Here is a 21,399-nt window from a genome sequence, read left to right on the forward strand (position 1 = left end):
CTGCCATTTGATGCTAACATAGGAGTGCCGGTCATGTTAATACAAGACAAAGGGCAGTTTGGCCCGGCCCCCTGTGTTTCTTTCCTCACCTCGCCTCCAAACTAAATTGTATAAAATGCCTATGTGTCTTCTTCCAACCTGTGCCCTTCCATAGACTACTCTGTATTCTGTGAAACTGGTGCCAATTTGTGGCAGCAAATAAATGCACAAAGACAACTCTGTCTCTATCACCATGTATTTGATTTTATATACATCTCTCCAGAGTAAAGCAGGAAAACTTCCACAACATCATCTATCACACACTAACACACAGTAGATAGGAAACATAAAAGTGTCAACAACAAAACCGCCTCCCATTGCCTCTGTGACAGCATGTTGGCATCCCAGCCATTGATTGGTTGTGACTGCTCCCTCTCCCCGTACCCTCTGTCCCGTTCCCATTTAAAGCTGAGCTACAATAGACTCATTCACTCTCTCAAAAACAGCCTTACAAATCCCAAGATCAATCATGGACCACTTGTCTCAGGAAACAATCAAGGAGCTGATCCTCCAGTCTCAGGAGGCGAAGCAGCAAGCCTACTGTCCTTACAGCAAGTTCAGAGTGGGAGCTGCCCTCCTGACCATTGACAACGTTGTGTTTAAAGGTAAGATACACGTGGAACATTGCCTATTTGTTGATTGATTAGAATAAATATTTGACATGAGAAACTCAATTTAGTGTTGAATATCAACAGTGAATTCTGCATTCTTATCAATTAAGTGTTTTCCTAAAACTAATCTTTGCCATTATCAGCAAGTAGACTTTAAAGAAACATATACATCCATACAAGACAGTATTGTAACTACGGCATTATGTAACTTGTGTTTGACTCTAAGAATTATTTTGTGGCTTTACTTCTTCTTTGTTGCTGTTTGAGATCATTTGACAGGCAGGAGATTCAACAGAATTTCATTCAAACTACAAGAAAGTTGATCATTTGCTTTATCAGTTTCATTTTGCGGCACTTTGTTAATGATTACCGGACAACAGACAGTTGAATTGCTGGACTCCCTACAACAGCCCATCATTAAATACACACCAGGATGAGTCATTCCCATTGGTTGAATAAAATTCCCACATGTCTCAGGTATCGACAAATCTTAACTTTCCAAGAAATAAGATGACCTTTTGTCATTGCTTCACTTGGGTCAGCAGCACTGCACTCACTGACAAGCATGGCAAATCATTATCAACAAGGAGGCAAAGACGCAACTCTCCTGTCCATGTTCTTGGACTGTACAAAGCTTAGCCCGTCACGTGCACCTCAGGAGAAAAGTCTGGGGATCAAATAGCTGGCAAACAGTTGTGAGTGCAATGACCTGTTGAGTAACTGTTTGACCCGGAGAGAACAAGTAAATAGAGCCTCTTTTTATAATTCCGGCTTTTTTTTTGTCTCTAATGTGTCAGTTTCATTTCAGTGAAGCAAAGGCTTAAAAAATATAATTGTGTCTCTGGCAGGTTGCAATGTGGAGAATGCATGCTCCAACCTGGGGGTGTGTGCTGAAAGAAATGCTATCTCAAAAGCAGTGTCTGAAGGCTACAGAAATTTCAAGGCAATTGCAATTGCCAGGTAATAAGTTCCCTGTTCCTGTTCCTGTCAGTCTTTATTCCTGTTTTACCAAACCATGACTTACTTTACTATGTTTTGTCATTAAACTTTCCCCAATTTTTCACACAATACAATTCTGCTTTATGTAAAACAGTAAAACATTTGTTGACCAACAAGTTAAGTACAAAAAAGTTGGATGTAAGTTCAAGCAGTAATCAACATGATGCACCTAAAATGATGCAGAAGCTTCTTTTAATGGCTCGTGATGACAAGCAGAATAACAATACGCTTTATTGCCAGATAGTACGAGGAATTTGCTTTGGTGTATTGGTGCAAAACATAAACATAAGTGAAAATGAAAAATAAAATGAGAGCTGTGCCGTTTATAGAAGTGTTTTTGCAGGAATGTGCAAAGGATCACAGTACGAAGTATAACAACTATATTAGCCTTGTGGGGAAACTATACAAAACAGATTTAAAGTGGTCACAACACTGTGAGACAGTGTCATGAATCCAAAACAAGGTCTTTGTGTTTAACATGAATACATTTCCCCAGTTTTGTGTCTCAACTACATTTCTGCTCACGTTTCTTGCAGCGACCTTAAAGACCAGTTCATCTCCCCGTGCGGTGGCTGCAGGCAGTTCATAAGAGAGGTGAAATCTAATTCTTCTAGTTTCCAGTCTGTGATATATTATCAACTGTTTGTCAGGACCACACACAACTAAAACACATTAACAAGGGATGCTTAGTGAGAGGATTTGACAACGTGCTTTATTCTCTTTTTATGCCATTTCCCTTCACAGTTTGGATCAAACTGGGACGTGTACCTGTCAAAGCCCGACGGCTCGTACCTGAAGATGACTGTGGATGAGCTGCTGCCCGTCTCCTTCGGCCCTGAAGACCTGACCATGAAGAAAGTATTTGAAATTTCCTAACTAGTGCTGAGCCTGTATTGTTGTACCGCACGTGCACACAACACACACAACACGCACACACAGCAGTAGTTATATTTATGTTAAATATGTTTGTGTATTATGTGCTGATTGTAAACGTCACATATTTAAATTGACTTTATGTATACTGTAATATTAACATCAAGATAACTATTATCTGGAAAATGTTTAGTGCCTTAGTGAATCATTTACTTACATTAACATACAAAAACTTCTTAATTTAAAGAAGCATGACGGAAAATGATATATCATATCAAGACATTTTAATAAATAAGCTGTTTTAAAAAGGAGTTCCTTTTAATAATTTACACTTTATTTCTCACAGTTGGATTTTTAATAATTTACACTTCATTTCTCACAGTTAGATATACACAAATGAAGTTCAAAGGATATACAAGAACAAAATAATTACTAGTTACAGTGTACTGCAAGTATGTTTTGAGCAGAAAGTTATTCAATTACAGAGTAACAGGAGAGAGGGGGGGGGGGGGGGGGGGGGGGTGAAGCGTTTAAGTTGCCAGTGCAAATTCACTAAACATTTATTAGTGATTTCAGGTCTACATATTCCATGCATTGACATTTACAGTGGTTTAAGGGCATAGGCTTGCAAAGGGCAAGTATAATATGGTGGTATTTATCTTTTTCCCTTGATTCAGACAATTCACAAGAACTTAAAAAAGAAAAAAGGAAACAAATAAGTGAAACCAGCTCCAAATAAAACAGAAAAAGACAAAAAGGCAGATTTTACTTTCAGTACCACTTACCCAAAATGATATTTAAACTAGGCTGGTTGCATGTGTTAATGTTAAATCCCTAAACAGCAGCAGGACATGGCAACTTGGTCTGAGCAGAAAACATCATGACATTCAATGATTACCAATTACCATACTGACAAATGTAAATGTTATGTGACTGAAGAAGTTTCTTGCTGCTTACAATGCTGTGAAATTCTTAATGCCTCGAATCAAAAGGTTTGTCAGATCTACAACAGCAAACAAAAGGTCAATAATCTCAACTGAAGGCTACTAAAAGTTTAAAAATTAAAAATAAACTATAAACTCAGTTTCCAAGCTTTATTTGTCTTAACCTGCTTCCACATACTGCCAAAAGTAAAAAGTCATGATTTCAATTATAAAGATGTGTTCAGGCTTAAAGCAAATTTTAGAGGCTCTTGGTGGTTCGAAGGACTGAAGCAAAGCAAAGCAATTGCGCTTATTCTGAGCTGTATGATTTCACCTAATGAATGTACAGAGACGAAGGTTAAAGAGAGAAAATAAAACACAAAGAACTGGAGTTATTGTGTAACACACAGCTCCAGCTAAAGTCTGTACCATGATGCTTATCGTTTGTGGGTAATAAACACACAACCACTACCTGTGTGTGTGTGTGTGTGTGTGCGTGCGTGGTGTGTGTTCTTCTTTTACCTCCTTCTGTCTCTGTACAGGAGACATGAAGCGGGATCATGCAGCGCACACTTTGCCTCAAGCGCATATTAAAGGTTTGTGGTAGCTCACTATTCACTCTAAGCCAACATTTTCCATCTGCTTCAAACTGTCTAACAGATAAAATAAGACCTTCTGTAAACAGGTCGCAACAGCTCAGTGCCGCAACCTACCTCTGTAAAAGAGAACTTAAATAATTGTTTGTAAAATGCGACATTGTTCTGCAGCTTTCTTGCTAAAAGGAACTTAAATCAGACGGCAAAGTGTATCCACTACCATCCGACCTTTCTGACCTAGACCTCAGCTCTCTGTGGAGGAGTTAGTGGTTTCACCAAGAGAGGGCCATGCGGGGACCTGTAATCTGGGTAGGGTGCCCTCCATTAGCCTCTCCATCCACAGTCCCAGCCTGTCGAGCTTGTGGTGGACTTCTATGCTGGTGGCCCTGCTGGAGCCCCTCTTGGGTACGGCCCCATCCTCCCTGGAATGGGACCTAGATCGGGAGTGGGAGCTGGACCTGGACCTGGACCGGGACTTTCTCCTGCTGTCAGAGGAGAACGAGGTCTCAGACGAGGAGTCGTTGGCATCGTCCCCTGTGAAGACGGGTCTAAAGAGGCAAAAGTATTTCTTGTGGCCGTTGAGGGCCAGGACGTGGCCAGCGTAGTCTGGAGACTCCTCATCCTCGTCCGAATGGCCCTCGCCCTGCATAGCGTCAGCGGTCGAGCGAAGGAGTGATGGCATCCAGTGACGGTGCTTATCAGCGTTGAGGAAGGAGAAGTGGAGGGTCTGAGTGCTGTAGTGGCAGAGAAGTTTAGGATTATTAAGTGGACCAATATATGCAATCAGGGCACAGATGCACACTGAAGTACATCATGTCTATATTGTTCCATGATATACCCTTTAGGTCACATCATCTAAAAGCAAGTGCAACATCACTAAAGGCAAGTGGACACAACCTTAATAATAGTTCTTTTAAATCTGAAACAGTGTTCAGGTATAGTCTGCATTCACAAGGACAAAAAGATCAACTTTTAGAAACTTGAACAATGTCCTGTAGTGCTGAGACTTACCCAGAGAAAGAAAAAACCTCCTTGGCATATTTCCTAAGCAGGGCATTCTTGGAGGCGTTGGTGAGCACTAGTACAACGTTGATGTGGCCAGGCCTCAGCTTCACCAGGTTGCTGATGTAGGTGATGTCCGTCAGCTCAGTCACTTCCACAAAGTCCTTCTTAGGAGGACGGCTGCATGGAGCAATGAGAAGGATACAGTAAGGGAAAGTTACAGGGAGGGAAAAGAAAAAATGGGAATTACTGTGGTCTTTTTACAGTGTAGTTGAGTTAGGGGGGAGGGGGGGGGGGGTTGTTTTATGGCCAGTATGGAGAAGAGGAATGATTACATGTGGTGCTTACATGTTGGTGCTCAAAACGAGGAAGAAATTCATTTGAAAAGCTCAACAGTAATGTCTCTTCAGAAATCGTGGCCCAGTTTCTCAAGACAATCCACAGACCTCGTGTGAGCGGCTTCATGTAGATTTCCTTTCTACTGAACTACACCCGCCAACCACATCACCTCGCAGAAGGAAGCGTGGGTCTACTCGTGGACGAGAGGCTCTCCTGAGCTCATAATATATTTTTAAATATTAATATTGACATCTGTCACAAGCCTCTTCTAGACTTCTTTATCTAGATTAAAAAATAGCATTACAGCCAAGAGGACAAATATGTATCTTTGATTTTGGGATGAATTGTCCCTTTAAGATCACAGCAATCTAGTTTGAAATACTGCACAGTGGGAAGAGCAAAGGGGGAGCATAAAACTTTACACCTGATCCTCACAGCAAAGCACTTTGCACCAGCCAGCCAAACATGGACAGTCGGCTACATGACAGAAAATATGAATTTATTAAACACTATACTGCTGAGTCATGTTTAATTATTAATGAGAACATTTCTTGTGGGGCTATGCGATTTAAAAAACAATCGCTCAAGCATTAAACCAGGGGTGGGGAACCTCCGGCCTCCGGGCCGTTTATGGCCCGCGAGACCATTTGATCCGGCCCTCGAGGTAATTCGTAAACACACGCAAAAAAAGAAAAACTAGAAAAACTAAAAAACTAGAAAAACAAATGAAACAATCTAGACAGCAATAGACGGGTGACTGACTGTTGGTCAGGGTCCTTGAACACAACACAAGCGGAACGTGTCATCACGTGGTCACGTCATGTCAGAAACTTCAATATTAAACGAGATGGTCATTGACATCAGTGAACGCAGCGTGGCGAGTGTAAAACAGAGAAAGGTGGACGCAGAATGTTGCACTTTCCAGGAGAAACGGACGAACGATTATTTCTTTGAGGAAGTAAAAGGCCTAGTTTGTCTAGTTTGTGAGGACGGGCTTGCAGTGAAACACGAAACATGCCGAACAGCACGAGTAAAGAACGAGTGCGTTTGGATAAAGTTAACGCTCTTCGGCGGAGTTTGGCCCAACAAGCAGCTCTCTGCAGAGCGTAACATACAAGATAGACAGATAGAGAGGTAGACCACCACACCAAGAACAGACTGTTCCACCACTGCTGTGCAATTATCACTGCCATGTGCAATACTCACTTTATTTTCTATCAACCACTTGGTACTTATATTATTTTTTATTATTTAATTATGGTTTACTGCCTTTTTACTTCATATGTTCTTTTGCTGTGACAAGATACATTTCCCCGTTGTGGGACTAATAAAGGATTTCTGATAAAACAGAAAGAGACATGGATAAAAAAAGTTGCTTTTTTGCATTTAGCAAAAAAGAAAGATGAAATGAATGGGCTGCGTCTTAAAAATGTTTTGCAAAGGTTATGAGTTCAATAATTAGTATGGCCCTCGAAGGATGTTGTAAAAACAAAATGGCCCTCGACATGAAAAAGGTTCCCCACCCCTGCATTAAACTGTTCTTTGGTGTCCTTATTTTCCAGTTTTCTCCTGTCGTTGCTCATATTGATGGTAAAAGTAGGTTGCCAGCGTAAACACAGGTTTTGGGCCGTTGATCTGTTATCTGCTGTATTCTGTGTCCATCTTGTGTTCACTTCATTTCACTGCCTTACCTTGAAGTACTGGCTCTACTTGATTCGTCTTCCTCTGTTTGCCCTTGCTCCTTTGGCTTTGGTTTCCGGGGTTTGCTCTCACCTGGCTCACTGAAAATGCACCACAAAAAGGAAATCATCAGTGTGGACACCAAAAGCCAAACTTTGGGGCGACGCTGTCCAGCAGGGATTCGACTCACTTGGAGCCACGAATAATCATGTAGAATTAGAAGGCAAATAAGATAAACAAATGCCAAAAAACTTGTTTTAATTACATATCTAGTCAGTATTCGACATTTTTAATGAAAGTAATTTCAACTCAAATGATTGGGCGTATTATTAAAATGTCTCGGAATGAAAAAGAGTCCTGGTGTGCTCTCACCTGAAGGCCTGAATGATGACGGTGCCAAAAAGAATGAAGAGAGCTGAGAAGATCAACGACAGGATGGGCATCATCTCTCGCCTTGAGGACAGATAAATGTAATAATTGAAACATGTGGGAGAAAACACACAGCAGCCCAAATCAACTAATTACACTTCTCACTGTCTGCCTGTCGCCTTCACAGCGATGATGCGTACCCAGAGCCCCCAGCGGGTAATTATTGCAACATCTCGCTGCAGAAGCATGACTCAGCTTCCGATAAATTTCAGAAAGTACACCACCTTATCTGTGCTTCTCTTGTTTGCACTCAATGCTGCGCCCTGCGGGTGTTTTCTTACCAGTTTGAGTAGAGAAGGTCATCATATATTTGAAGGATGTAATCATAGGCAGCATTCATCCACTGAATAATAAAAATCTGGGGAGGGGGAAAATGACACAGAAAACAATGACAATCCAAAGAAATCCTCCAGTTAATTTAGTTTCACCCTCAGCAGCCCCAGCCCAACACTAAGGTGAGTGTGTGTCTGCGGCGTCTTACGGGGGCCATCTCGTTGTTGAGTTCTGGCAGGGTGGCGTCTGAGCTCAGATAGGTGGGGTCTTTCTGAAGGAGCTCCAGCTGTTCGTGGAGGCGGTACTTATCTTCTTCACTGCCGTTCCAGCCACCACTCACAGAGCGGTACATGACCTTACCGGCTTGGCTCCGCCTCTCTAGAATCACGACCTGTCAGCAGTGTTACAAAAGCACTTTTACTGTAAACTGAGGCTATGCCGAGTCTCAGGATGCACATATTGGTAATCTGACACATATCAAATTCGGGATGTGCCGGATATAAACGTTTTCCAGTGGCTGCACGTCCTTGATGTTTGTTTATACTGGATGATGGATTTTTTTGGGTGCGTTTGTGTCATACACTTGAATATTAGGAGCATGTTAGTGAGTTTGCGTACAAAAAGGAGCATGTGATTGATGCGTGCGTGTGCACTGTGTTTGTGCCACTGACCTGAGGTGAGAGTGTAGCCTGATTTTGCAGCAGTGCCTGACAGAGAGGCTGCTGCTGACGCTGGTAGACGTACGCAAACCTCAGCACGTCTTTTTGGTTAAATGATGCGAAGTCTAGGAAGGCCTTATTGCCTGGAAGAAAGGCTTGGTCCTCCCCTGTGATCAGCAGCACACAGTACCTGTAAACAATTCACAGCCTCCTTTGATTAAAACTTATTACACAAGAGGCCAGTTTAAGAGAGATATTAAGTACAGGACCAGCGGCTAAAGACTGTAAATGTCTTACTTCCTCCGTCGGTGGAACTGCTTGACAGGGCACAGCTCATCAAAAAGCTGCTGGTTGACCAGCCGTGGCACCTGCAGGAACTTGTTGTTGGAGACAAACTCATCCATGATCTGTCGCTTCATCCCTCTGGCCTGAAAGAGAAAGCATGAGGGGTGTGAAGGGCGTAAAGCAAGAAACATTTGAGTAGAGCAGGTGTGAAATTTTTGCTAAATATTGCAACTGGTAAGCTAATTCAGTAACCCCCGTGTAAAGAACTTGGAGGGGTCACTTCTGTATGTTTGTACCTGGATGATGTCAACAGGCTTTTCAGTATCCTCCTTAAACAGCAGCATGGTGGGGGCGTACGTGTTTATGTTGAACTGCCGCAGTAGCCGAGTGTTGTGCGTGTCACCCTGGTCCACGAAGCCGAAACGGACGTAGTCTTTGTAGGCAAACGCTGTTAACTGGAGAGTGGAGTGGGAAGATGAGTGTAAAAAATAAATACATTAAAAATAAATACGAGAAGAAAGTGTAGAAAAAGAAGACAGATGGCGTTTTTTATATCAACTCAGTTATAACTAGGAGATCTGAATTATGTGTTCCCATAACTGGCCCTGAATTGTTCTCTCTCTGTCTCCATCAAAAACAGTTATTGACATTAAGTTATTCAAATTTGACTGTGACTGTTAAAGCGTCAAAGGATATTGATTAATTAGCAACACTTGTGTGCGTGTAAATACATTGCGTACTTTATAGAGTAGAGGAACAACAGGGACTTGGTCAAACAAAACAACGCTGGGCTTATTTTCCACACGCCAGCTATCCAGATAAGCAAGGTAGTTGTCATCTGTGATCTGGGGAAACAATGGAAATTAGATTTTAAAAAATGCATTATTGCTAAATAAGAAAAAACAGTTCATCACTTCACCTTTTGTAAAACTACAATTGATGAGTAATACTAGTAAATATATGTTAATGTTAAAATCAGGCCTAGAGCTATGATCGGGCAGGGGGCCCAAAAAAAGCCAAGCCCAAAATTTTAAGAAATATTTTTTATATACATTTTTTTTTACATCTATTGCGTTTACCTTTTCCACCAGTTTATGGGGAAGCAGGTCCTCAATGAACTGTCGCAGGTGCTCCCGTGTCACTGCCTGATGGAAGAAGGTCACCCTGCCGTTCACCAGCCCGATGATGGAGGGGGCACGGTGAGCTCCCAGCTGGTTGGCCAGGCGGCGCTCATAACCCAGGTCCACGATCCCAATGCCGACACCTGGTGTAATAATAAAAATAGACAGCTATTGTAACGGATACAGTAGAGTGTTCTCACAGTGAAGGGAAAATAGCACCTAAACCAAATTTCACATTGTGTTATTCCAGTGATTTGGACAATAACACCTGTACATAACAACACAGAGCGTTGCCTTCCTACTTCTCACATCAAACTGGTGGCACAACTGTGGGCACTCGTGCTTTTAGTTATTTTATATTCAAATGAGTCTCAGGCAAATGTGGCAGATACTGCACCCATATTCCAACAAGACCACAATGGATGCTGTTCACGTAGAGATTCAAAATTAAGATATTAAAACTGAGCAGTAGAATAATACAGACACACAATAAATGTGAATACTCTTTCACCAAACAGAGACACTGAAAATCTCCAAGAAAGAAGCACTCCAAGCAGTAGGATTTTAACCCAAGTCTTTAAAATTAGTGAGGGGCTGCTTAATGGATAGGGTTCATAGAAGATGTATACATCTGCTTTTAAGCATCAAACAGAATCCTGTGCATCCATACCAGCGTATCCCACAGCGACAGAGAACACAAGCCGAAGATGACTTTGATATGAGCAGAAAGACACAATTTGAAACACGTTTTCTTATATTGATTTTTAACACTCTGAAGCATAGGTCTTCAGCGACAAGGTACTGCAGGGGGGGGGGGGGGGATGCCACAGTGAAATCTCTGACAGTCTATACACACTGTAAGACACCTGCCCAGCACCAGATAGCAGACAAAGTCAGAGACTGGCTGACATTGTAGAGCAATATACGTTCAGAGGCCATTTCATTAGGTTCAGCTGTAAAATCTAAAGTAATCCAACACAACTTTCCTGCCTTAAAGTCTACTTTTATGATTCCTATAATGATTGACAAAGCTGCAAATTCAACTAGAATATTTGTTTTATATCAAGAAAAGCTTTTTTTTTTTTAAAACAATTTTCTCCCATACTGAGAGCATCGGGTACATACATATGCAGGTTATTTTTCCAGGGCAGGCCACTTAGTTATTACCATCACAGACTAAAACTGAGACCAAGTCTGTAGGAACCTTATTTCTAATAAGCAGAATTACATCAACAACTTTAAATTCATCTCCAGTGACAGACAATTGGTACATTGGGTTGAATTCCTCCCTTGGCTCGACTCTTTGTTCCAGGAAACCAAGAAGAACAAATAAACCCTAATGAATAATTAATTAAATGGCTTTCTCTCTGTAAAGCATCTCAACACTTGGAATTACATTTGTCCTAATGGCCTGCAACTGAGCAAACCAAATCTTATGTTATGGTGCTTTTCGGAAAACCAGCCGGGAACCTGAGAGTGTTGTGGGCGAACTGATGGGAGTCTAGTGTCAGCAGACTTACCCAGCGGCTCCAGCTCCTGCACCGTCTCCTTCCACACGGGCTCAATGTGGATGCACGCAAAGCACCACTCAGAGGTCACTTTGATTAGGTACGGCCTTTTGTGGCTGTCTGGAAGGACATCGCTGTTAAACTGCGCGTGGTGAAGCAGGTACTTGCTGTCCGCAAAGTCCCTGGATCTGGAGGAGGGTTGGAGGCAAGACAGTAAGTTTCTTCTTCTTTAAAACATGGCCTACAGAGGGGTGTCAGGACATGATCTGAGAGTGAACTGTCTTGGTGCATCATGCCGAGTGGAAAAAAGAAAATTCCACTAACACAAACCTTTAGTTCGTTAGACTCACAAAAGAGTGCATCGGTTTTTCTCCTTTTAGTCTCATAACATCTGCAAATAACCATTATTTTCATTTTTAATTACTCAAATTCCACTGTTAGGTAAGAAGAGTTTAATTTGAGGTCTTTAAAGTGCTTATTATGTGTGATTAACAAGCAAACAATCCAAAAGGTATTCCATTCACAATGGTATTAAATGGAGAAAACTTAAAGTTTCCACACTACAGAACTTTATGCAACTTTAAGCTTAACTCTCGGAATGGGACAGTAACTGCTTGCAACTAAAACTCTTGGCTGTAGGATGAGAGTAGTTTTGTTTTTTTATTATAATCAATAACCAAAGTTAAACACAAGGAGGAGCCCAACCAACACCACTCACTACAGACTGGACACAGCAGCATGCTGGGAAATTAATGTTTAGGAACTCAGTTATGGGAATGTGGAGGAAGAAATGTTTTGCAACCTTCTGGTGCTTCATGAATAAGCAGCTAAGCTCAATGTCTACCAGTCATGTACTCCTTTACCAATAGTGTCACACACACACGTGACAGCCTAACTAACTGACCGTGACATCTACTTCAATGATAGACAACACACATTGGAATCTGTACCTGGGAAAATGGAAAAAAGACTCATCAAAGTAAAAGCTGTTGTGGAAGCCGCGGAAACCTTGTTGCTGTGACTGGCCGAAGGGCTGGTTTTCATCCATCTGCCCATAGCGATCAAAGTTGGACCTGCGCTCCTCATTAGACAGAATCTGTTCTCCACAGAGAATGAAAAGCACAAGTGAAAGGACTGTAATGCCCACAGAGAGACTATAAGACACAGAAAGTGAAACAGGCTGAGTGAGCCACATAGAAAACATAATGAATGTCAGCTGGAGCTTGTATGAAATAAGAGTATATGACATGTTGTGATGCACTGTCACCCACCTCGTATGACTTAGAAACCTTGATGAACATGTCCTCAGCTTTAGGGTCCTTGTTCTTGTCTGGATGCCTTTAAAAGAAGCCCATACAGAACATCATAAATCCCTGTTGGGTCATACAGGGTTACAAATGCTCTGTTATACTAGCTTGGGATAGGTTAAGATAACATGCGCCAGTTCAGGTGTACACCAACACACACTAGACATGTTTTCTTGTGCTCATATATGTTTGTTACATCTGTAATCATGTCTGTACAGCCGTAAAAGAGCAGGGCTGATCTGCTGCAGCCAAGATGTGCTGCTGGCCTACCATTAGGGGACTTGATGTCAGTCACTCACCATTCTTTGGCGAGGTTCTTGTATGCCTTTTTGATTTCTGCCTGACTCGCACTCCTGCTGACACCCAGGATTTTGTAGGGGTCATTTTCAGAGGCTGCTCTCACCAACTGCACACTCAAAATGAGCAGAAAGATGGCGAGCAAAACTGGACATGTCAGAGGATGTCGGCGGATCCTCCTGAGCGTCATCGCTTGCCGCTGTCCTCGTCCAACGCTAACGTCAGTTAGCTACCGAGCTGCCCCGTCAAGTAATGTAACAAAGCTCTTCTGAATCAGACAACTATGTCAAGCTAAGAGCTTACATGGTCCGCTCTGTTGACTTCTTGAATATGACGTTAAATACAGACGACATACTAGTATTTTACTACGATGAGGCCATTCTTTTTCTAGCTAATGCAATACGCTAGTGTCACGCCCGCAATGAAACCTTAAGCTTCCGCTTGCATATTTCACAATAAAATCCTCCTCAACCCTTTTTGAATGTCAAAGTAACTGAGAATGATTTATCTTTGGCAATTAATAGAAATGAAATGGCCATAACTGATGTGCATATGTAAGATAATATACACACTTCTGAAAGACAAACAATATGGGGCTATTAAAATGTGTTACACATGACAGATTTGCATATATGTGAAATGCCCACTAATTCAAATTGAAAGAGTTTTAATGGCATGAAAGTTTCAAGAACAATGCTGCCAAAGCATAAAAATACAATGTGTCCACATATTTGGACAGTACACAATAACAGTAATACAAACATTACACACTACTTGTGTCAATAATTTGTTATTTAATGAATGATTGATATGGATCATTTGCACCATATAGGAAAACAATTGTGTTTAGAAAATACACCCGACATCCGTACTATTTATTGAATTGTTAAGTTGATCTTTTTATTATGCATTAATTAAAATGCTTAATTTGTCCATTTATTGTGGATTCTTTTGGTTATGAATATACCTAGTGTACAAAGATAAACAAAACGCGTATCAAGCCACTTGGCAGGGTTATGATTACCCTATAAAAAAATCTATATACATTTACAGCATTCCAAAGGGCTTCTATGCTTTTAATTTGAAGCAAATGTATACAACGTCCGGTCTTGTTCTGGCTCAAACTTGACCCTGCAACACTGGCGATACTGCGCATGCTCCAGTCAGCAGCTGTCCGCAAACTGCTCACCTTTCCTTTCATTCTCCTTTATCAAATGATTTTTCTGATTATGCATGACACATTTAACAAAGATACACTTTTTACTGCTCCGTTATTTTATATATACACAGAATTGTGATTGTCATATCAGTTTTTGGCAAAAATGTAAAGTTAGGCTTAGAGTTAGTTAATTTCCTCTTGTGTAGGTTATATGCAATTTGCTCTAATAATAACAATAACGGGTATACAAAGAAAACAAACAAGTCATATGAGTGTTCATTTTGTGTTATTTTAATTACCTTCTTACGGGGGCTTCACTTCCGTTTCCTCTTCGTCACTGCCACACAACTTACACCAAGAGACAAAAAATGAATACATCGATACCTGACTCAACCTGGCTTCACCTCAGTCAGCGAACGATTTAACCTGCTCCTTGTAACCTGTCGGGCAGACGCCGCTGAACTTCGTGGTTTCCATCTCCGGGTTAGACCAAAATGAGCAGCCTGTGTGTGTTTACATTCAGTGGAGTCAGCTTACAAAGTGCGCAGAGGGTCTTATCTGGGTAGCTAGCGTTAGCCCTGTAAAACTGCCGTCTGTGGGCCGCTCCGGCTGTATCATTCCCGGGACAGGTACATCTCAATTAGCTAAGGTAACTAACACATCCTCTTTGATTTATTACTGCTTATAACAATGCTGCTACACGTAGTGGACAGTTAAACTACTAACGTGGATCTTCGCAAGCAGGCGGTGCTACAAAGTCGTGTGTGTACAGCTGAGGTGAGGTTACTTTGCTAAATGCAATAATGGTAACTTCACTGCCAAACTTAATACCATAGCAATTGAAGGTGCTACGACGTATGTAATGCCATTTGTGGTTATAAACAATACACAACTCACTAGATATATTATCTGGTGCTCTTAAATGTCTACTTGTCTGTACAGCCGTAAAAACGATCTGAAGAAAACTTACAGTGCTGTGTGATTACTAACTTCCATTCAGACCTAATCATTTCTCTTAAAATGAGAAACACGAAAATGGCAAGTCTAACTCTTTGACCCTTTCAGTCAGCTGATACAAGTTTTCAGAAAATGCTTGCATGGCTGCAGTCTAATTTTGGTGTTTTTGTGATTAACCTAATATTTTGAATTACATTAACGCTAACAGTTTTTTGTGTTTTTCACCCCAGGTTCAGCACCATGAATCTGATACGTCTGGTGTGCCGACATAAGACAGCCCTGGTCATTGGCACTGTGTGCAGCTTTGCTGTAGTTCTGGTCTTCTTGGCCAAATGTACCTCAGAAACGCTGAAACAAGGCCACCTGGATCCTCCAGGCCTAGCCCCTCATGCCAATGCTTTGCAATCCCATCCAGAGCAGCATAACCCCACTTCCACCTCCAAAGACTCTTCAGCATTCCTTGTGGTCCTCATCACAACCGGACCTAAGTACACAGAGCGGCGGAGCATAATCCGCAGCACCTGGCTGGCCAAGCGGGACTCTGATGTTCTGGCCAAGTTTGTGGTAGGAACTCAGGGGCTTTCCAGCGAGGACCTTCAAAACCTTAACACAGAGCAAGGGCGGCACAAGGACTTGCTCTTACTGCCTGAGTTACGAGATTCTTACGAGAATTTAACACTCAAGCTGCTGCACATGTACTCCTGGCTGGACCAGAATGTGGAGTTCAAGTTTGTCCTTAAAGCAGATGATGACACATTTGCTCGCTTGGACCTCCTTAAGGAGGAGCTGAAGGTGAAAGAGCCCAACCGGTTATACTGGGGCTTCTTCTCAGGAAGAGGGCGAGTGAAAACTGCTGGGAAGTGGCGGGAAAGCTTTTGGGAGCTGTGTGACTACTACCTGCCCTACGCACTGGGTGGGGGCTACATCCTCTCGTCTGACCTGGTACGTTATGTGCATCTTAATGGGGGCTACTTCAAGACATGGCAGAGTGAGGATGTGTCACTGGGCGCCTGGCTGGCACCAGTGGATGTTCGGCGGACGCATGACCCACGCTTTGACACGGAGTATAAATCACGTGGTTGCAACAACAAATACTTGGTGACACATAAGCAGAGTTTGGAGGACATGTTGGAAAAACACCAGACTCTGCAGCGTGACGGCCGACTCTGCAAGGAGGAGGTCAAGCTGCGACTGTCTTATGTGTATGACTGGAGTGTGCCACCCTCACAGTGTTGTCAAAGGAAGGATGGCATTCCTTAATTTTTGTGCTTTTTTTTAAGGCCCTGAAGTTGGCTTCTTATTCCTGTCTTCAAGTCAGTAGTCAGTAAAAACAACAACAACAACATAGTAAGTGCCTTAAAGTTGCTAGGAAATCCCATTTCAGATTTGGAGAACCTTTTCTCTTATTGCGGGAACAAACAAAGGGAAATGTTACTGATGTTTTCGTTATGTAGACCACTTAAGAGCAGGTCTAGCTCAATTGTTTTTCTGTTTTCACCAATTTGAAATCAGGTTTAAAACAGTCTTTAGAGTTTTCATGTTCATTTAGAACAGGTTTGACACATTTAGGGTTATTGGTTTTTGAGCTAGACTTGGTCCATCATGGTCTGCGTTGAGGGAAAGCAGTGACATTTCCTTTGGTCTCTGAAGTCTCCATGTTAATCTAGTCCACCTTTTTTTAGGAGTCTTTTTTTTCACAAATATAATTAAAGTTTCACACATCTGAAAAGGGGCTTTAAACAGTCTTGATATTAATCTAGTGAAGCGGTGTTCTGTTTGTTTTAACCTCGACCTGGTTTATTATGACCTGGATGGAGAACAAGTTATTAAAATCACACTTTTCTTTCTTCTGTTTTGGCAAAGAGAATGAGGTTTTACAAAGTTTAAAGCTTTTACTATGATGTCTACTTCCAGTTTCACAACTTTTAAGTGATGTAACAATGGGGAACTGGTGGTAAAAAAGATTACCCCTTAACTCTCGAACAGGAAGCCAACTTCAGCCTTGTGTCCTTTTCGACCAGTAAGCTCCTCTGGCCTTGTTATTTGGACCCGTGCTCATGTCAGTGCTCTGCTTACCGCCAGTTTACTACGTTGGTGGCCTGTCTCTCTCCTCTGTCTGTGCTTCTTCTGCTGTACTTCTTGCTAAATATTTTCCAACACTATGAGATATGTTTTAAGGTTATTTCAGTGTAGTAGATTGTACAGGGAAACACAGACGGGAGAATCTTACCTTGTCATGATGTCTACATCTTTTTGTGAAAGCAATTTTTTTATTTGTATTTTATTTATTGTTAATTTATTCTGCAGGAAACACAACATACTGGTGCTGACATGACTTTAGAAGCACAGTGGCTGTGGTTGCTGCTTGTGAGTGGAATTTGTATTTATAAACGTGTTGGGCGGGAGTCATGTATAATTCACAGAATTAATGGACAATTTTAAATGTAAAACTTTTGTTTACGGTCAACGGTACGACAAGGTTCAATGGAGGTGCACACAGCGTGTAAGAGAAAATGGTTGAATGTGTTTGATTCAGCAGGCCTTGTTCCTTACACTGGAGCCCATGTGAGGATATTTACATTTCCAAGGTAACATTCACACTTTAGAGGTTAGGTCAGTACATTTTCTGTGTGGAGATATCAAGCTGTTGTGAATGTTTGTTTGCAGCGCACCACAGATTCTGATTGAGAAACTTGATGTCTACTACCAGCTGGCACTTGGTCACTTTTTTTAAACAGGAAACATAGTTTTAAAGTCCACAAATCATTACTCAATGATTACTTGTTATTTTTTTGATGTTAAGCTCTCCATCCCTGTGATGTCAGTAGCTGTATCTCGAAACTTGTGAAATGTGTACGCCGTTGATTAAAGGGTACGATATGTTGGAGCTCCAACAGTTGAGGAATGCTGCAAAAAGATCTGTCCGAGCTCGTTTTTACGACGGCTGTTACATTTTTTGTGAACAATGACTCATTTCTCACTGTTGTCACTAGCAGCATCCGATTCAATGCAACCTAAGTTTCAGTTCCCTGGATGTGTTATTAAACATTTAGAATATATTCTTGTCACTTCTCTTCTTCTATATGCATTGCTTGAAAAGATATGTCGCAGTCAAATGCATACATGCTGTAAGATTCTTTAAAAAGTCAGAATTGCTAACCCTAACCCCAATAATACTACAAAATACAATAACGTAACTCGTGTAGCCATTATATTTATGATATATTCTAGTGTAAAAATACGCTTTTTGTCTTACTGTTATTACAAATTTTAACCCCAAACCCAAACTGCCAATCTGAATTTACACAATACATTATTCTTACACTTTAGTCTCAATAATACTGATGAACATTAATTATGCCAATGTAAAGTATTTGCATGTGTCAATCCTTGTCTGGACTCTACGTTAACAGTCTTTATTTGTTCCTTTGCTCTGGTCGTCGCTAGGAAAAAGTTTTAAGTATGTTTCGGGGTTCTTCTCACACAAACAATCTCCAGTAGGCTGCAGGCTCTCGCTCCTCTTCTTCTCCTCCAGCTTGTACTACAAGACAGGAAACATCTGTGTTTGGACTTCCTCCTTAATAAGATCGTATATTTGCTAATATCTGCAGACTTGCTCACAAGTTGCCCAAAAAGTCAAACTTGCGTGGTTTTCTGTTTCTGAACGAACACACTCACGACTTGTATTCTCTGCTGCTTTATGTGTAGCTTCACATCCAACAGCTACCTCTGCTTGTGCTGCTCTCTGTCTGTGTTCCAGCACACAGTAGACCTCTGAGGCCACGTGGAAAAAACACTGATAACAAGATAGATCCCTAAAGATGAGCGATCCAAACAAAAATACATACTAGGCGGGTGTATACTTCTTAATGAAGCTTAATGATAAATCCAGGGATTTTCATATATTCATATTTTACTGTTACAAGAACCACAAACTAACAAACTGCAGTGATATACATATTATTTTGCTTTCTCAGACACATGCGAGTGAGAGCACTGGTCCCCTGGTGAGGTGCCTTTGACTGATCAGTGTTGAACGCTACCTAAACATGTTGCTGCTCAGTCGGCTGGACTGAGGAAGCCTAAGCGGTTGGCAGGAAGCAGGAGACGAAGAAAATGCTGATCTGGAGAAATACTAAAGCTTTCGAGTCGCAACTGGTCTTTACTACACACATGTCCTGATAAAATAAAAAATAAAAATTCTCATCTACATTGATTCAAGGTATAGCTCTGTACTAAATATTCCCCGACTACTGCTGCCTTAGACCTGATCATCATAGACAGTAGGTACAGAGCTCAGTGTTTTCTTACCTGTGACAGAATAGCAGCTCTTGGTGAAAGGCTCTGTGACATTGAGATGAGATTTGGCAACTTCCTGGGAACCTGGTTGAGGGAAACTGAAAGGATGCAAAGATCTTATATACATTTCTGAAGCTCAAAACATGCAAATGACCACGGACCGCTCATCAGCATATTGTAACTATCAAATAAAACTCGCTCTCAAACAGGAATCGACACGCTTACATCCACACAAAGACTAAAAGGAATCCTTGCTGGATGGAGTTGTGTATTACATTAAAGACATGCCCGATGATAAATATATTTTTTAAATAAGCTATGTAGTTGATATGTTTAATGGATAAAAAGGAGGAAGAGGTTAGTGACTCTACTTCTCTTATTTACAGTCATACCAGAGAATTTTTGTTTATTTGTGATTATTATTGTGATGTAATGCAAGCTTCCTGCTTTGGAAATGTTGAGTTTTCAAACCTATAAAGGTTTTTAAAATCCTAAATAGGCAATATTTCCCCTCTCAGGTTATGATTAAAAAAAAATACTACTTTACCACAGAAGTAATGATAAAAACCAGTCTTACCTGTGTGATACGGTAAAGACGCCCTGCTTAAAGGAGAGATGTGCTAAAGTCTGTTTTCCTGCAGAAGTATATGCAGAAAAAGAAGGAGCAGAAGCTCACTGTTGTTACACTGAGACTGATCTGAACATGTGTGCTCCACTGTCCTGTGATCAAATCTTATTTACTGTCTTACAATCATTTGTTCCAGCCTTGTTCCTTGCGGGAGAAAACACTTCTGTTGTTTCTGAGACAGGAACATCATTTGGAGGGGTTAGGATAATGTAATGCAATGATAAGGATAATGCAACATGAAATACTAACAAAACAAACATGGCTTTTGCATCTCTGCTTTGTGGATCCAACTGTTATCACACACACACCGAAGGGAGTGTGATAACACATGAAATTACAGCTGCAAGCAGCTATGAAAGGGCCCTCGCCCCATGTGCTTGTCAGCGTGTGGGCCACTGTACATAGTGGATGGTGATGGTGTAGTATTGTACTGGTACGACTTCCAAATACAACACCAGAAGGTTGTGAGTTCAATACCAGGTGCTGCCACCATTGTGCCTCTGAGCAATGTACTTAACTCAACTGAGTTGCTCCAGGGAGACTGTCCTTGTAGTTAGTTCACTGTAGGTCGCCCTGGATAAGAGCATCTGCTAAATGACCTGTAATGTAAATACAAAGGTGAATGGGTCTTACTTTCAGTATGCTGAGACTGAGGTTATTTGGACAGAAAGCCCTCTAGAATGGCTGATGTCAGCACAAATTGCTCCATGGTGGACCTCAGGGAATGGGGTGGACGTACTGTGGTGTCTCCTCATTATAGTGTATAGGCAGGAGCTGAACTTAATCCTCATCCTTCCCTATGTACCGCACAAGGTGTGCCCAGGTTCAGAGCTGCAGCAGAGCCAGCATTTTTCAACCACTTTGCTAATCCGTTACTTGTCCTCCTTCTGCTGCCTCCATGTCATATATGGCAGAGTTCAGTGTGCTGGCCTCATCCTGTAAGAAATAAGAAATGAAATACCTAAGTGACCCAAATAAATTGTTCTGCCTTCTCACGTGCAGTATGTCTATATACAGTATATCTCAAAAGTGAGTACACCCTTTAGATTTTTGCAAATATTCTGTTATATCCTTTCAGGGGATAACATTATCCTACTGAAACTTTGATATAACTTAAAGTAGTCAGTGTGCTGCTTGAATAACAGTATAGATTTATTGTCCTTTGAAAATTACTCAGTACACAGCTGTTAATGTCTAAACAGCTGGCAACAAAAGTGAGTACACCCCATAGTGAACATAGTCTAAATTGTGCCCAAAGTGTCAATATTTTGTGTGACCACCATTGTTATCTAGCACTGCTTTAACCCTCCTGGGCATGGAATTCACCAGAGCTGCACAGGTTGCTTCTGGAATCTTCTTCCACTCCTCCACGATGACATCACGGAGCGCACGGATGTTGGACACCTTGCACTCCT

At 41.5% G+C, this 21,399-nt stretch overlaps 3 protein-coding genes across 4 annotated transcripts; 2 read left to right on the forward strand and 1 right to left on the reverse strand.

Moving 5' to 3' along the window:
• Positions 1-207: 207 nt before the first annotated feature.
• Positions 208-2,855, forward strand: cdab (cytidine deaminase b). Its single transcript, XM_029432680.1, has 4 exons — positions 208-644; positions 1,499-1,610; positions 2,186-2,243; positions 2,394-2,855. Exons 1-4 carry the CDS (start codon positions 509-511, stop codon positions 2,523-2,525), a joined length of 438 nt encoding a protein of 145 aa, XP_029288540.1. The 5' UTR covers positions 208-508; the 3' UTR covers positions 2,526-2,855.
• Positions 2,835-14,383, reverse strand: dnajc16l (DnaJ (Hsp40) homolog, subfamily C, member 16 like). Its single transcript, XM_029432677.1, has 15 exons — positions 12,944-14,383; positions 12,609-12,675; positions 12,288-12,433; positions 11,350-11,525; positions 9,788-9,972; positions 9,449-9,553; positions 9,005-9,163; positions 8,721-8,851; positions 8,436-8,613; positions 7,973-8,155; positions 7,773-7,849; positions 7,435-7,515; positions 7,074-7,163; positions 5,053-5,223; positions 2,835-4,775 (listed from the first exon to the last, which is right to left on the reverse strand). Exons 1-15 carry the CDS (start codon positions 13,129-13,131, stop codon positions 4,286-4,288), a joined length of 2,427 nt encoding a protein of 808 aa, XP_029288537.1. The 5' UTR covers positions 13,132-14,383; the 3' UTR covers positions 2,835-4,285.
• A 41-nt stretch (positions 14,384-14,424) lies between these two features.
• Positions 14,425-18,145, forward strand: b3galt6 (UDP-Gal:betaGal beta 1,3-galactosyltransferase polypeptide 6). Of its 2 annotated transcripts, none has more exons than XM_029432679.1 (2): positions 14,425-14,729; positions 15,288-18,145. In XM_029432679.1, the coding sequence occupies exon 2, from the start codon at positions 15,298-15,300 to the stop codon at positions 16,315-16,317; it is 1,020 nt and encodes a 339-aa protein (XP_029288539.1). In that variant the 5' UTR covers positions 14,425-14,729; positions 15,288-15,297; the 3' UTR covers positions 16,318-18,145. The 2 variants fall into 2 exon arrangements, with proteins under 2 accessions (XP_029288539.1, XP_029288538.1); XM_029432678.1 differs by having other exon boundaries at positions 14,427-14,749.
• The last annotated feature ends 3,254 nt before the right edge of the window (positions 18,146-21,399 follow it).

The sequence above is a fragment of the Cottoperca gobio genome, chromosome 5 (genome assembly GCF_900634415.1).
Source record: "Cottoperca gobio chromosome 5, fCotGob3.1, whole genome shotgun sequence".
Classification (NCBI taxonomy): Eukaryota; Metazoa; Chordata; class Actinopteri; order Perciformes; family Bovichtidae; genus Cottoperca; species Cottoperca gobio.

What these genes read in the sequence shown, in the direction of transcription:
- cdab (XM_029432680.1), top strand. Translation starts at nt 509, where the DNA reads ATGGACCACTTGTCTCAGGAAACAATCAAGGAGCTGATCCTCCAGTCT. An exon ending in TGACAACGTTGTGTTTAAAG is followed by an intron (nt 645 to 1,498) that starts GTAAGATACACG and finishes TGTCTCTGGCAG; the next exon opens with GTTGCAATGTGGAGAATGCA. An exon ending in GCAGGCAGTTCATAAGAGAG is followed by an intron (nt 2,244 to 2,393) that starts GTGAAATCTAAT and finishes TTCCCTTCACAG; the next exon opens with TTTGGATCAAACTGGGACGT.
- dnajc16l (XM_029432677.1), bottom strand. Translation starts at nt 13,131, where the DNA reads ATGACGCTCAGGAGGATCCGCCGACATCCTCTGACATGTCCAGTTTTG. An exon ending in GCAGGAGCTGGAGCCGCTGG is followed by an intron (nt 9,973 to 11,349) that starts GTAAGTCTGCTG and finishes TTATTACACCAG; the next exon opens with GTGTCGGCATTGGGATCGTG. An exon ending in AGGCTACACTCTCACCTCAG is followed by an intron (nt 8,156 to 8,435) that starts GTCAGTGGCACA and finishes CACTGCTGACAG; the next exon opens with GTCGTGATTCTAGAGAGGCG.
- b3galt6 (XM_029432679.1), top strand. Translation starts at nt 15,298, where the DNA reads ATGAATCTGATACGTCTGGTGTGCCGACATAAGACAGCCCTGGTCATT.